Source organism: Kogia breviceps, chromosome 5 (assembly GCF_026419965.1).
Source record: "Kogia breviceps isolate mKogBre1 chromosome 5, mKogBre1 haplotype 1, whole genome shotgun sequence".
In the NCBI taxonomy this organism is placed as follows: Eukaryota; Metazoa; Chordata; class Mammalia; order Artiodactyla; family Physeteridae; genus Kogia; species Kogia breviceps.
The window spans coordinates 19,543,009-19,559,089 of record NC_081314.1 but is presented as its reverse complement, the minus strand read 5'-3'; the positions used below and the strand labels follow the sequence as shown (position 1 = coordinate 19,559,089).

The window sequence follows — 16,081 nt, the reverse complement described above, 5'->3', positions numbered from 1 at the left end:
AAGACAGTTTTATGACTTCTTTCCTGATCTGTATACCTTTTATTTCCTTTTCTTGCCTTGTTGCATTAACAAGGATATCAGTGTGACATTGAAAAGGAGTGGTGTGAGGAGGCATCCGTGCCTTGTACCTGATCTTAGTGGGAAAGTATCAAGTTAACCCCCTTTAAGTATAATGTAAGCTGTAAGGTTTCTGTAGGTAGTCTTTACCAAATTGAGAAAGTTCCCCTCTATTCCTAGTTTTTATCATGGAAATTTTTTTTATCATGAATGGGTTTTATATATATATATATATATATATATATATATATTTTTTTTTTTTTTTTTTTTTTTTTTTTTTTTTTTTTTTTTATTTTTTTGGTACGTGGGCCTCTCACTGTTGTGGCCTCTCCCATTGTGGAACACAGGCTCCAGATGCGCAGGCTCAGCGGCCATGGCTCACGGGCCCAGCCGCTCCGCAGCATGTGGGATCTTCCCGGACCGGGGCACGAATCCGTGTCCCCTGCATCAGCAGGCAGACTCTCAACCACTGCACCACCAGGGAAGCCCAGATTATATATTTTTAATGAGCTAATACTATATGTATTTATGGAAGTAAAACTCAGTTTCATTTTAGTTTTCCTTATTCATTGATTATTCTTTTACCTTTTCACTTTTACCAGTTGGTAATTTGTGTTTTTCTAGGCTCAGCTTGCCAATCGGAAACAAAAATTAGAGTCTGTGGAGCTGTCCAGCCAGTCGGAAATTCAGCACCTGCGTAGTAAGCTGGAGCGGGCCAATGACACCATCTGTATCAATGAGTTGGAAATAGAGCGCCTCACCATGAGGGTCAATGACTTGGTTGGAACCAATATGACTATTATGCAAGACCAGCAGCAAAAAGAAGAAAAATTGAGGGAATCTGAAAAACTGTTAGAGGTATGTTTTTAAATTGTAATATACTGTAACTGAGGAAATGTGTGTATGTGTGTTTTAAGAGGGACTAATGAACCTGGAACTAGGTTCCAAAATCTATGGTTTCTTCCCTACTCTGTAACCAGTAGATATTGATATTAATAACAGGATCAGATATTAATAACAGGCCTTATTAATATGGTGCCTCTTATATAACTTACAGTTTGACTCCCTGGCTACCTTTTCTCATGAAATAGAAAAATTTAATAACATCTGACTTTTTTTCTGAGTATCTTTGCAGGTTCTGCAAGAAGAAAAGAGACAATTGAAGGCAGCTCTTCAGACTCAAGAAAATTTCATGTGTGAGACAAGAATACAAAAGGAGAAGCTACAAGCAAAATTAAAGGCAACTGACACTCAACACACAGTAGAGACCATAAGGTATATTTAATCTTAAATATTATTAATCTTAGCCAAGGGGGGGTTTAGCATTAAGCACCATTTTTAATATTGCATATTCATAATTTTGTGTTTGATCATATTATGGGTTTTCTTATTCAGTTTTAATTTCTGAGTTAAATTTTTATATCTTTAGAAAATATTGTATGATTAGTTTTGTCTGCCTGCAGTTTGGGTCCCCTAACCAAGAGACTCTGATGTTTAGAAAGTTAGGAACCCTTTTGTCAATCCATACCCTTGCCAAAACTGCAAAAGTGAAAGGAATTATAGTCTACGTCTCCTGGGAGGCCTCCCTTCCTTGGTAGAACAGGTCATGTTTAGTAGCTGCTTATCATCAATACCATCAATAAGCCAGCTATTGAGATAGCCCTTTAAAAAAATCCTAAAGTTAATTTTGTTTCTGTGTATGAATTGTTGCTCTGAAGTTTGTAATTTAAGTCTGGTGCACATTTCTGTTTTTGTCTATAACTTTTCAGTTTCTTTGACTCAAGGTATCAAGTGTCAACAAGGTGATTTTTGTCATTTTGTCTTTTTCCCTTGAAAAACAGGCCAAATTGCAGTTGAGAAAGGAGTAAACTGTTGCTGACTTTTTTAGAAGCATCATCTCTGCCTCTTTACTCTCCCAGTTTTTTGTTTTGTTTTGTTTTTTTGCAAATCAATCAGGAAACAAACTGAAGAGTTCTGAAGAGTTTCATTACCAAAAAGAGTTGGGAAATACGAACTGTCTGTGTGTTGTTTTTGTTTGCAAAGGTACAAGGCCTTTAACAGTCCTCCTGTGGCTTCCCATAGGTCACTAGAGGAGTCTCAGGCAGAAAGGAGGTATGTCTCTGAAGGGCAGGGAGACTTAGAGAATGGGCTCTCCCGACTGGATTTTACCCACACTAGTGAAGAACTTCTGCAGGCAGAAGTGACTCGTCTGGAAGACAGGTAGGTAATTACATACATTTCAGAAACATTCAAATTATTAGAAACTATTTTCAATCATCGTATTGATAAAGTAAGCTAATATAACAAGTGAAAATATGTTTTATTCTCTATCATTCACAAATGGCCTTACTTCTTATTTCATTGAGATTAAAGGAGAACTGTAAATCTCAGTTAAAGGAGAACTTCCTAATATTCTTACCACCAAACCTACCAGTCAGCCTGCAATCTGTGTGTGTCCTTAATCTGTTAGAGTGAATGAATCAATGGATGACGTCTGTGCTCCTAAGACTCCACTTACATACTGATTCTATAGCTTCTCCTTTTCTCTTTTACATCATCAAGTTTTTAATCTCTGCTAAATCATTTCCACTAGTATAAAATATATTTTAATATTCCTCATCTTGGGGAAAAAATGAAAATCCTCCTTTAACTCTATACCCCTGTCAAGTTACTTCTGTGTTTCTCTGCTGTCCTTTAAAACCAAATTCTTCAAAAGAGGTGTCTCTATTGACTGACTATACATCTTCACATTTCTCCTGTGCAGAAGGCCTTCAGTTAGGCAGCCTTTCCCCTCTACCAGCCACATCACTGGAGCTGCTCTTGGGGAGATCTCCCTGGACACATGGTACTCCTTCCTTCTGTGCTGAAATGCTGTTGATATTTCCTTGTGTGTTGATTGAATCCTGACTTATGCTATACCATGCCCAGCTCACTTGTATCACCATACTGTGAACTTTTTTTTATCATCCCGCTGAACTTTCTGATTGAGAAGAGTTTGATATTTTGTTTTAAACGTAAATCATGGTCATTTGTACAGTAGTATTTTCTGCTGTGTAGAAGATAAAAATACAATAAATAAACTGTTTGCCTTAAGGCAAACAGAAAACCATAAAATTGCCATTTTACCCTTTTAAGTACAGTAATAAATTTTTGTCCTATCTTTAAGTAATATATCTTTTATTTCTGTTTTTGCAAACCACTAAATGTTTTCTTTATACATTAAATATACATGCATATACACACAGAGTTTTTGCTTTATTTCTTTCTCACCTTGGAATACTTAAGATATTCTTAGTTGTCATTACTGAGGTATATTTGCATACAAATGAAAGCTTAGTATTCTTATTGACATTAGAACTAATATTTACATTTTTTTTTTTTTTTTGGCGGTACACGGGCCTCTCACTGCTGTGGCCTCTCCCGTTGCGGAGCACAGGCGCCGGACGCGCAGGCTCAGCGGCCATGGCTCACGGGCCCAGCCGCTCTGCGGCATGTGGGATCTTCCCGGACCGGGGCACGAACCCGTGTCCCCTGCATCGGCAGGCAGACTCTCAACCACTGCGCCACCAGGGAAGCCCAATATTTACATTTTTTATCCTGATTTTCCATCGATTGACTTTTTAGTGACCTTTTACATGTTTTGCTGTGCTCTCAGCAGGCTGTGAAGGCTTGCCTCTTGTTTCTGACCCACTGCCTCTTGCATTGTGACCTGGGACACTTTAGTCTCTTTATGCCCCAATTTTCCCGTCTGTAGGTAGGACAAGTTTACCTGATTTTCTTCTCTCTCTACCTCAGTGTTTGACACACTGTACTCACATTCTAAGTACCAAATAAATAAGCATTCTAGGATTTTTAGAAATAGGTAAAGTTGGAATAAATGGATACAAATACCAGTGTTCAGTAATAAAACAAAGACTTCAAAATTATTTTTCGGTATCAAAAGGCAAGTAGAAAAATGAACCCTTTTAGTCAGCTTATTTGTGTTGTTCACTTTTTTTTTTTTTTTTTTTTTTTGTGGTACGCGGGCCTCTCACTGTTGTGGCCTCTCCCGTTGCGGAGCACAGGCTCCGGACGCGCAGGCTCAGCGGCCATGGCTCACGGGCCCAGCTGCTCTGCGGCATGTGGGATCTTCCCGGACCGGGGCACGAACCCGTGTCCCCTGCATCGGCAGGCGGACTCTCAACCACTGCGCCACCAGGGAAGCCCGTGTTGTTCACTTTGAACAGAATATTCCCTGAAACAGGAACTGGAGGAATTTAAGTGGTTGTTTTTGTGTTGTTGTATTGTAGAGATGGTATTTTTGAATGATAGCTTATCTGGTAAGTTGGCTGGGTGGGTGAAACAACGTAGATAGTTATTAAGCCTGTATTGAACAGTCTGGAACCAAATGATGCAGGGCATAAGGGTATGGTGGGCAAGGTTAGAGGGAGGTAAGAAGTAAAAGACATTATTTTAATCATAGAATTTGTAGTTCAAGAAACATAATATGCACATTAAAGGACCTAAGAGCAATTTAAAATGCAAATTCTAGAAAATGTCTACATTCAAGCTCCAACAATTGAAAATAGACTGTTTTTAAGGTAAGTAAGGAATGAGCGTCAGTGTGGCTCTATCCAGGTAAATGTTGATCTGATTCTTGAAAGGGTGTTGACTATCCATTGCCTGGTAGGAGGGGAAGGTGCTGTGTGGTCAAGGGGATGGTGTGTGAAGAGACAAGAAGTCAGGCTTAGCAAATGGCACGTGGCAGACAGTAAAGACTAACAATTTAGTGGCAAAAAGACTTTATTAGTAGATAGGAGCTGTGAGATAAGAGAGGTATGGTGCCCCTGGGGTTCTTGTATCTGATGAGTGATTGATTCTTAAGTAAGGATGACAAGTTAGAAACTCTTTGAAGAAGATTCTTTTGGCAGCTGTGTGTAGGATGGGATTGTAATTAAGTTGGTGAAGACTGAGATTATGATGCATCTCCTGTACAACTAGAGAGAAAAAAACTACCTAAGTTGCTATAATCTTTAGAATTTTGTACCCAGTAATATTCTAAGCAGAGAGAAAGAATATAGGTAAACACAGAACTCAAAAGTATCTCCAGAAGTGTGAATTGGATTTAGCTGCCTGCAGTGATAAGGAAATCGGAAATAAGTTTTATTTTGGGGTGGGAGGTGATGTTTAAGGGTATTTCTTGGACATCAAGAAGGTAGGTTAGGTAACTCAATTTGTCGGTTTCAAGGTTTTGTTTTATTTTAAATATGTGACCTGAATTTTGTCACACAGCTTGGAATCTGTGAGTACAACATGTAAACAGCTGAGCCAAGAGCTAATGGAAAAATATGAAGAACTGAAGAAGATGGAAGTGCATAACAATGAGTACAGGGCTGAGATTAAGAAGGTAAAGGTCCGCATGCCTGGGATCGCAAAGCCCTTTGTGTTTATGGACTGAGCTGTGGGTTGAGAGGTTACAGGAATTATTTTTAATGAGAGAAAAGTGTAACCCAGAGGCCATTTGATGCTCATGAGTAGAGAGTACCTGGAAGGTGCTTCGGAGAATCTTTCTGTGTCATCCCCAGGGATGCCGTGTAAGTGTTTTCAAGATGGTTGAAGCCTGCCCCTTTGAACTCTACAACGTTATTTTAAATGTGTCTTGATGAAAAGTTTTCTAGAAGCTACGCACCTTCTCGCTTGCACAAGCACATGAACATATTATATGAGCTGGCCTTTAATATTTTCTTACTGACCAGAGGTGGTGATGATGATATATGTATTCTCTTCTGTGCTGTGGGTAGTTATATCCTCATTGGCATTTGAAGTGCGCAGAGTTTGTCTCTATGTTAGTGGGCCCTGGCTGTTCTGTTTGTTGACTCATATTTTTTATTACTTCTTTGAGATTACTTCTAGCCCCTTTCTTCCTCTTGCCTTTCTGTTGTCTTCTGTGGACCAGGAAACTATATAAGCAAAAGTTTTAGATTTGCAACTAGAAAAAGAATGAAGGTCACAGGTGCTGTCCTCTAAATAATGTGGCTTCGACTTTGATACTGGTTCTCAGCATTTGAGTAAGGCATCTCTCCCTGTTTTGAGATCTAATAGGTAATTGTGGGTATAACCACTTGACCTTCAGTACAGATATGCAGCTTGGTAAATTGCTAATTTTCTGCAGATTTAATCAGGGAAAAATTCATGTCTTGAGGTAAGGTAAAAATTACTTTATTATTATATTTTTCTATCTAACATGTCTCCTCTTAATTTTTAATGCCTTCTATTTCTTTGTAGTTGAAAGAACAGATTTTGCAGGCTGAACAGAGTTACAGTTCTGTACTAGAGGGAATGAAGATGGAGATCTCCCAGCTAACTCGAGAGTTACATCAGCGAGATATCACTATTGCTTCCACCAAAAGTTCTTCCTCTGACATGGAGAAGCAACTCAAAGCAGAGATACAAAAGGCAGAAGAAAAGGCAGTAGAGCACAAGGTGAAACTAGAACAAAAATTCTCTTTATTTGAAGTTTGGTTTTTTTTGTTTTTTTAATTTATTTATTTTTGGCTGCGTTGGGTCTTTGTTGCTGCATGCAGGCTTTCTCTAGTTGTGGTGAGCGGGGGCTACTCCTCGTTACGGTGCACGGGCTTCTCATTGCAGTGGCTTCTCTTGTTGCAGAGCACAGGCTCTAGGCGTGTGGGCTTCAGTAGTTGTGGCACATGGGCTCAGTAGTTGTGGCTTGCGGGGTCTTGAGCTCAGGCTCAGTAGTTGTAGCGCATGAGCTTAGTTGCTCTGCGGCATATGGGATCTTCCTGGACCAGGGCTCGAACCCATGTCCCCTGCATTGGCAGGCAAATTCCCAACCACTGTGCCACCAGGGAAGCCCCTGAAGTTTGATTTTGAAGATTCAATTTATTAAAAGTATAATTTCCATAGTAGTTAATTCAGTAAATTTTTATTAGCCCTCTTCTTCAGGCTAAGGGTAGGCTGGTTAACAAGCAGTCTAGTGGAGATTGGTGGGAGGTGAGAGTAGATGAGAGAAGTGAAGAGACACCCTTTCTGTGGTGTGTAGGGTGTGTATTGAGGCTGTGCCACGTTCGCTCTGACAGACCAGAGTTCAGACAGGGCGAGTGGTCAGGGATGAGACTGGAAAGCAGTGACCTGCTCCTGAAGGGCCTGCCCACCCTGTGCAGGAGTAAAAGGTCTCTGTGGTTGTCGTGTGGAGAATAAGTGAGGAGGCAAAGAGACCACTCGGATGCTGTCACAGCAGCGAGATTGTGGCCCGAGCACTGTGCCAGGGAGGCAGAGGGAAATGGATGCATTCTGGAGAAAATTGACTGGGTTTTGTATTTGATTGGACCAGGAGAATGAGTTAGACAGAGTAAGGAAAAGATGTCACTCAGGATTCCGGCTTGGGCAACTGAATAGAAAGTGATGTTCTTTAGTGAAATACAGAAAAGATAGGGAGCAGGTTTGAGGAGGATAATGAATTTGTATAAAGGGTACATAAAATAGGCAAGCTGGCAGATGGGACACTGGTTTGAGATAAAGGCTGGACTTCCAGGGCTTCCCTGGTGGCGCAGTGGTTGAGAGTCCGCCTGCCGATGCGGGGGACACGGGTTCGTGCCCTGGTCCGGGAGGGTCCCACATGCCGCGGAGCAACTAAGCCCGTGAGCCATGGCCGCTGGGCCTGCGCGTCCGGAGCCTGTGCTCCGCGACGGGAGAGGCCACAGCAGTGAGAGGCCCGCATGCCGCAAAAAAAAAAAAAAAAAAAAAAAAGGCTGGACTTCCATATGGAAATATCTAGTAGTCAATTCCACAGAAGCCCTGGAGTTCAAGATTAAAATCAAGGTAAGACATTTAGCTGCGGAAATCTTTGCATGAAGTTGGCATTTGAAACCCTGAGAGGCTTTGGTATTATAGCGAGAAGGCATAGAGTATGAAGAGGAGAGACTTGCACCAAACTTAGGAATCTACTCATTTAGGGTAAAAAGGTGTTGGAATGGAGCTAAAAAGAAAAGTAGCAATAAGGAAGGAAATCAGGTAGTTTTCACAAAGGAAGCAGGAAGGCAGGGAAGGAAGGGATCTTTTCAAGTAGGAATGGCTAAGCAGAAAAGCTAAGGAGAATGAGGACTAAAAGTAAGTTTTACTACCTTGCGGAAGGAGTGCAGTCCACATGATGCTGGAGGTGGAGGCCAGTAAGAGGAGTGCTGGGGGTTACCAGTGCCTGATTCATCTTCTTAGAATAGTATTCTAATTGCATGCATATGAATTCATGTTGAAACACCTTTTCAACAACCTTTCAGAAAGTATTTGTATATATGAATGAAGAATGTGACCTCGCCTAATGAAAATTACTTGTGGGAAAATTTTATAAGATGCATTTGATTTATTTGTTACATTTATTTGTTTTTTGCTTTTCCCTTCTTAGGAGATTTTGGCTCAGTTGGAGTCACTCAAGTTAGAAAATCATCGTCTTTCTGAAATGGTGATGAAATTGGAATTGGGTTTACATGAGGTACATAAATAGAAACTTAAGTTTTTCTACATTCCAAGTCTTAAAGAAATCACTTTGTAAATACTGATATTGCAAAGAGAAAGTTAAGATCAAACTATGAGACGATCTTTCTGCAAAAACTTTCTCAAATGAAAAGAAGTCAAGACAGTGATGGGAGTGAGCAAAATATGACTCTCCACTCCAGCAATTGGAAGATTTAAAAAAATATTATTTATGTGATAAAATACATAATGTGTTCTTAATAGGGAGAATGTATGTAAAGGGCTTAGCATAGTGTCTGGCATTTAGTAAGTACACAATAAATGTTTGATGCTGTTATTATTATTACTGAAATTATTGTATTCACAATATCTTTTCATTATAAAGTATATGATCTTTTAAATAGTTTGGTTTTAATTATATTTTACAAGATATAGTTCATTTCATCAAATATTCTAGAATCTTTTATGTTCAAAGTATTTTAGTAGACAATGTAATGGACACAAAGATGAATTAAGATAAGATTCTTGCCTTTACAAGATTGAGGGTAATCTAGTAGGGAAGATAAGAAATGTAAACAAACTGCTGTGAAACCAGAGAACATGGTCAGCTAACAGTGAATTATAAACTGTGTGGATACTCTTTGAACTATTTTGTTATAAAATCTTTATAATTTTCAAAATGACCCATCTGTTCTGACCCATCTTTTCTTGATGTAGGTCAAATGTCCAGAGATTGTAGAAATTCTTTTTTTCTGTATTTCCAGAGAGTGTGTGCCTCCAAAGATTCATGGTCACACAATGCCCCTATTTGCTCCTAAGTAGTTTTAGTTCCACACTCATGGATTATGGAGGCTGGGGTGGGAGAACATGCAAAAAACTACACGAAGACATTGAAATAATGTCTAAAAGAAAATATGGGGGACCATTTTTATAATCTTTTGAGAGGGTAAGACTCTCTTAGCATCACAAAACTGTAAAGAATTTTGCATCATAAGGAATTTTACAACATAAAAATATAAAATTTCTGGATGACAAAAGACCCCATTAAAAAACACTAATAGACTAGAGGAAAACAATATATTAACAGATAAGAGGTTAATATAAAATATTAATATATAAGGATTTCCTGTAAAGATAATAGAAAGATTAGAATCCAGTAGAAAAAAATGGGTAAAGGACATAAGTAGATAATTCATAGAAGTAATGCAAAAATCCTGTAATGAAAAGCAGTTACACCCCTCTAATAATCAAAACAAAAGAAATGAATATTCTTTTGTTTATTGGCTTGACAGTGATTTTTTAAATCCAATATAGCCAGTGTTGGCAGGGATATAGAGGAACAGGCTCTTCAGTGCTCTGTTAATGAGAAAGTGAATTGACATAGCTATTCTAGAGGGCAATTTAGCAATATCCATTAGACTGTATGTAAATACATGTAGCCTATAAAGTCCTGAGTCATGTGCTTTTCTGATTTTGATCATCATTGTTTTCCAGAAAGGTCATATCAGTTTGCATTCCCAAAGAACCCATCCTATAGGAGCAAAGGCATAAAAATGGTCATTTCAGTGTTGTTTGCAATATCCAAAATTTTGAAAAAAACTAAATGTTAATCTATAGAGGGATGGTTAATTGTGACTTTCTATACTAGGAAATATTATGCCATCATTTAAGGTGGCAGATGAATGTGCACATCTAATCTTGTTCCCTCCCCAAATCCCTCTAAAACTATAATGAAAGGATTTTTTTTTTTAAAGCACAAACCTACAAGGATGGAAAAAGTGGGAGAGGAGACAACAGCTAAACATTTTGTAAGGGGGAAGATGGAAGGAAAGAAGGGAGGGAGGGAGAGAGGAAAGGAGGGAGGGAGGGAGGGAGGGAGGGAGGGAGGGAGGAAATGACTTTATATGCCCTGATTAAACCCAATACTAAGCTAGTGGTGGAGAAAACCAAGAACCAGTCTGATTTGCACCACAGAATCTTCAGAAGGCTCAGGATTTGGCAATAGCTGATTGACAGAATCTTATGCAGTGATTACCTATTCATATTTAAGAGTTGGGAACTCTCAGGGGTGCGTAAACCAGACTATGATCAGAGAATCTGTTCAGCTTAATTTCTCCTGAAACCTCTGTCTAACAGTGGTGATAATGTCCTTTCTTTACACAGCAAGGTGTGTGCTTGCTATGCACTTTTTATATTACCTTCCACATTCATTTATCTGTAATTGTTGATAATAAAATAATAAATTTGAGAAAAATTTAAAAGATGCCTGCCTGGCAAAAGTAAACATTATCTTCTTTTAAAAAGTATATTTAATGACATCAGACATCAAACTCTGGCTGGTGAGAATCCTGTTAGCAGTTTATACTTCCTCTGGTTTTGAAATTAAACACGGTGTAAACGTGGTGTACGTATTAAGAACAGCTATTAGAAAGTGCCATTTTGCATTTTACCATGTAGGAAGGTGATATTACTTTTACAAATGAATATTTTAGCTAAATAACTTTTAATAAAAGTATCTAATTATCTTAATAGTAAAAGCAATAGCTCTGATAAATTATTTACCACAGTTAAAAAAAAAAAAAATGACAGTAGTTTATAGTTTAACTCCTATGTCCTGCAAATTTTTTTTTGAGATTTTAGCATTTTGTAACTTACTGTCACTGCTAGAACAGATAGTTAAACGGTTGTATTTTAAGATTTATTTTTTTGTTAGGTAAATTCTATTTGTCAGACAACTGTTTACCAGCTTATTTTCAGAAAGTTCTTTATAGAAAAGACCAAGCTAAACATCAAATTAAATTCCAAAGAAGATAACCATAATATTTCAGAATGCTAATGAAAATATTTTGTCATTAGAAGAAAATGGTCCAGACCTCTGTGTTTTTAGGTTCTATATTACCAGGAAACAACTAGAATTGAAGAACAATAAATAATCACAGAATTCAGACCAGATCAGAATAGTCATACCTACCTTATCCTTGAATACTGCCTTATCATGCCCAAATTTATTTCACATACCAGAATAGGTGCCAACATTATGTAAAAGTCTTTAAGACCAGAGAGTTGTTTATTTAAAAGTTGTCCCTGCCAGCCAGAATTCCTTTTCAGAACCTTATGTCCAAATTTCTTTCTTTGAAATAGGTCTCTTGATTTTCTTCCACAGGTATTCTGGGGCTATTCAACCTTCTCTTCCCTTTTTTTTTTTTTTTAATCAGTAACTTTTTTTTTTTAAGTTAAAGCATAGTTGTATAACTGTATAGTATAGTTACAAGATTATATTAAAGTGTACAACATGATTCAGTATTTTTATAGATTATAGCCCATTTAAAGTTATTGTAAAATAATGGCTTTATTCCCTGTGCTGTACAATATATCCCTGTGGGTTATTTATTTATACATATACATGCATTTGTACCTCTTAAACCCCTACCCCTATCTGGTCCCTCCCCCCTCCCCTCTCCCCATTGGTAAACCACTAGTTTGTTCTGTGTCTGTGAGTCTGTTTCTGTTTTGTAATATTCATTTGTTTGTTTTATTTTTTAGATTCCACATCTAAGTGATAACGTACAGTATCTGGATTTCTCTGTCTGACTTATTTCACTGAGCTCAACGTTTTCTTGCTTGAGGAAGAATTCATGGCTGCTATTTTCTTTCTTTTTCCCTGTTTTTGATTCTCATCTGTAGCTTTCTTCTGTCCTAGTTCCAGCCTTCCTCCAGTTCCTTGGATATTCCTTGGCATGTCAGGGAAACCCATTGTGCTTCTCATTTTCTACCCCTATTTACTGTAAGAAACAGAATGTTGTTTCTCTTTTAGGGGACCAAAACCAAATCTTCACTTTTCCTGAGTAAAGCCATAGATTAACTAGTCACAGCTGAAAGTAATTTTCCAACAGCAGTATCACAGATTACAAGTTATCCTTGTACAAATTAAGTGACTCTAGTATTCTTTTTTATTAGGCAAAAGAGGTTTCACTAGCAGACCTCCAGGAGAATTATATTGAGGCATTAAATAAATTAGTGTCTGAAAATCAGCAACTACAGAAAGATTTGACGGATACCAAAGCTCAGCTGGAGATTTCTACTCAGATTTGCAAAAAAAACCATGACAGGATCTTTAAACCAACACACAGCAGAGTACCTGAGTTCAAGAACACGGAGTTCAAGTAAAATTTCTTCATAGTTTATTTAAAATATATATCTTTATAATAAAATTCTCATTTCCCTGAGAATAATTTCCAATTTACAGAAATTAAACCTTCGTCGAAGGACTCTGTTTAATCCCGAAGTACACCGTGCACAAGTAAAGCTGTTAGGTTAAGAGGTGCAGGGGTTCTAAGCACTTTCATTGAGGCTTCTGGATGTAGGTGTAAATGGCAGCCTGCTCCACTGAGCCTCCTCACGCCGCCTGCTACCTCTCCAGCCCCACTTGCCCCATAAGAAGTAGAAGTTGGCTTTTTGTAAAAAGCTTCTTTTGTGTTTTTGGTCAACTAATGATAGACTGTTACCTAAGAAGTCAGCATTCAGTGAAAAGCCACCTGGCTTCAGCTCGTACAGTACGGCTTACACATTTTCCTACCGGGAGCCTTCGCTGACACCCTCACCCCCACTCCCACCTCTTCCCCAGATGAAGATAAGGGCCTTCTCTGCACAGTGCTTCCCTCTATCCTAAGCAGCAACCTCACGGGGTCACCCTGGCAGCTTGCTTATCTTCCTTGCTGTATTGTAAGTGGCGGGGCGGGGGGCCTGGCGGTGGGGATCGGGGATTGGGGCCAGAGTGAGGGAAAGACCATCTGGTGGGAGCCGGCTGCTCATTTGGTAAATTACAGCCTTCTTAGCCTGGTCCTGTGAGTTTAAGTGAACTTCAACAAGTATGTTTTAAAAGAGGAAAGTTGCTACAATGTTTATCTGTTTCATTTTCTCATCTGCTATCCAGGCCAACCAGTGGCCAGCGCAAGCCTGATGGGGTGAAGGCTGAGCACTGCAAAGCAGGTCTTCATTCTCCGCCAGGACAAGCGTCGGATAGCGTAGAGCCTGTGTCCAGGGGCCTCAGCCCCCCGAGCCATCAAATCAGCCCTTGCTGCTCCACCATCTCTCTGACTTCTAACTTTCTGTGCAAAACTCACTCTCTGCCTTCAGTGCTAGATACCAATGAAACCAATTTTTCTGACACTGTCTCTGAAAGTATAAATGACCAAGAAGACTTTATATATTCGGTATGGAGACTTGCTGAGCTTACTAGTTTATTAAGTTTATTTAGTTTGATTTTATTTTATTTTAAGGTGGAGCAGTATTCCCCCCCACCCCCCCTTACTGGTTCTCTCTCTTAAGCAGCCTTTGTTATCCTCAATTATTTCTGTCTTAAGGTTTTGCTTGTGAAGACACCGTTGGCCACGACTACTTTTCAAAATGCATCTTACGAAATATAGCATAAGTTATAGGTATTCATTTCTTTTTAGCCTGAATGGGAAATTCCATTCCTGCCTTTTTCAGAGAGGGTCAATTTTGTGTTGGGATGATTGGTTCAAGGACTGTCTCTGCCTGCCAAGATAGTCCTGGGGCATAGACAGTGGGGAAGGAGAAAAGGAGCGGTTGGAAAGGGAAAGGTGACAGAGGCTGCCTTTCCACATGGACTGGCCCCTTGTTCTTGCAGCTGCTGTGAGGACTCCACTCCACCATCTTTTTTTTACCGTCTGTGCTGTACCACTCGCCTCTGGCCATTCATTCCCATCAACCTCCCATGGTCCTATACCTGTGAAAGTTCAGTATTTTTGACTTTTTAATGTGCCAAAAAGTCCATGGGAAGGTTTTCTTTTAGTTGTCAAAATATGTGTAATATATGTAATTCTGAAATCCAAAAAAGTCCTGACAACGAACTTTCTTCCTAAGTTTGTCAGCAAAACTTACTTGGCACTGAAACCTGACCTGGCCTGAACTGAACCTGATATGATAGTATGTATAGACTTTATTGATCCCACTTAGCATTTTACTTCAGAAATATCAATGTGTTGGATTATGGGAGTTACCTCTGACCCCTCATGAGTCAGTATTTGCGAATTTGTCTACTCACTAAACTGTTTGTAACCCCTGAGCAGTACTCATGAGCACTTCCACAGCCATTCGTGAACATGTGCAGAGGTGCACAAAATTTGAGTCACTGGACTTGCATGTTTCCAGCTGAGGTCAGTCAAGGTGGCACTTTGCCCTCTTGTTTCAGCTCTTGTGCTGAGTTGAGATACCCAGAGGATGGAGCCCGTGGGGGACAGCACAGTGCAGTGCAAGAAGCTAGGATGCTGGCGTTGAACAGGGTTTGAACCCCAACTCTGGCACCCTTTAGTGGGGTGGCCTCGGGCAGGTCACTAAACACTCTCAACCATGTTTTCTCTTTTGTAAAATAAATAAAATAGAATCTACTGGATGAGTTTTTTTCAGGAGTTAGGATTATAGTCTATGTGAAGTGTGTGTGTGTGTGTGTGTGTGTGTTTCCCATAAGAGCAGTGTTTCAATATTCATTAATTCAGTGTTTGAGATGACTTTCATAGAAAATACTGCAAATGAGGATTGAGTGAATTTGGTACATGTGACCTTTCTAAAATCTAAATTCTGAAACCAGTGGTTTCAGATAAGGCACTGTGGACTCAAAATTTGGAAGAAGGAAAATATTGATTTTAACTGATATCAAATTTATTATAGGTAGATTTTCTATGCTTTGAAACAAAAGTAACATTCAGATTTTAGAAGTGTGTTTCAAATAATAGGCATTAAGTAGTTCTCTTCTGGGGTATAGAAGGATATACAAATGCTTTCAGAGGAAAGCATTTTTTTAAAAATCACCTTTTAATATTGCAAGTTAGAAAATGTCATGAATAATGTGTCTTAGAAATATACTATAACTTATATATGTCAAAATGTGTTTCTCTTCTAGTGTCCCTTGCCTCTGTCTCCTCTTGGTTCAATAGCCACAAGATTTTTGGAAGAGGAGGAACTGAGGTCTCATCACATTCTAGAGCGCCTGGATGCCCATATTGAAGAACTAAAAAGAGAGAGTGAAAAGACTGTGAAACAATTCACAGCCCGAAAGTAGCCTCTTAAAAAATCACAAACTTGGAAATAAAAATAAACACCAAAGAGTTTCTGTCATCGTGAAGTAGCGGCTCTCTGAAAGGCTGAACATATAGAAACCATAAAAATGAGATGTACTAATAAAGCTGCCATGAGAAATCTGAGAAACTGATATTAGCTCTAAGGTGTTTTCACTGCACTGGTTTGTTTGAAGGACTTTTTCCAGCAATAACTTGTAAATAAACCACTTTTGCTAGACTTTTTGTCATGTTAGTATTTATTACCGTAAAGTGATACTTTCCCATGCTGACTTAAGTGTGAATAGCTGTAGACTAATTAAAGATTTTATGATTCATGTTGAAAATAAAGTAACTATAACTATAGGGACTTGCTTTGAGAGCAGTAGCTTTGTATGTAGTGGAAACATGGATTTCAGACTCAGCGTGATCCAGGTTGGTGTACTGGCTTTGCTTCTCATTAGCCAACTGGGCTGGTAATG

At 38.9% G+C, this 16,081-nt stretch overlaps 1 protein-coding gene across 20 annotated transcripts in view; it reads left to right on the top strand.

Annotated features, from left to right (window-relative positions):
* CEP63 (centrosomal protein 63) overlaps window positions 1-15,840 on the top strand; it is an 83,524-nt gene extending 67,684 nt beyond the window's left edge. For 12 of the 20 annotated variants that reach the window (XM_059064135.2, XM_067033756.1, XM_059064137.2 and 9 more), the window contains 9 exons: window positions 682-915; window positions 1,193-1,332; window positions 2,140-2,277; window positions 5,329-5,443; window positions 6,322-6,519; window positions 8,456-8,542; window positions 12,481-12,686; window positions 13,457-13,736; window positions 15,446-15,840. In XM_059064135.2, coding sequence (XP_058920118.1) covers window positions 682-915; window positions 1,193-1,332; window positions 2,140-2,277; window positions 5,329-5,443; window positions 6,322-6,519; window positions 8,456-8,542; window positions 12,481-12,686; window positions 13,457-13,736; window positions 15,446-15,604 — 1,557 coding nt within the window. In that variant the 3' untranslated portion in view covers window positions 15,605-15,840. The remainder of the gene's footprint in view (window positions 1-681; window positions 916-1,192; window positions 1,333-2,139; window positions 2,278-5,328; window positions 5,444-6,321; window positions 6,520-8,455; window positions 8,543-12,480; window positions 12,687-13,456; window positions 13,737-15,445) is intronic. The other 8 variants (XM_067033763.1, XM_067033762.1, XM_067033759.1 and 5 more) reach the window with 2 other exon arrangements.
* Window positions 15,841-16,081: the final 241 nt, after the last annotated feature.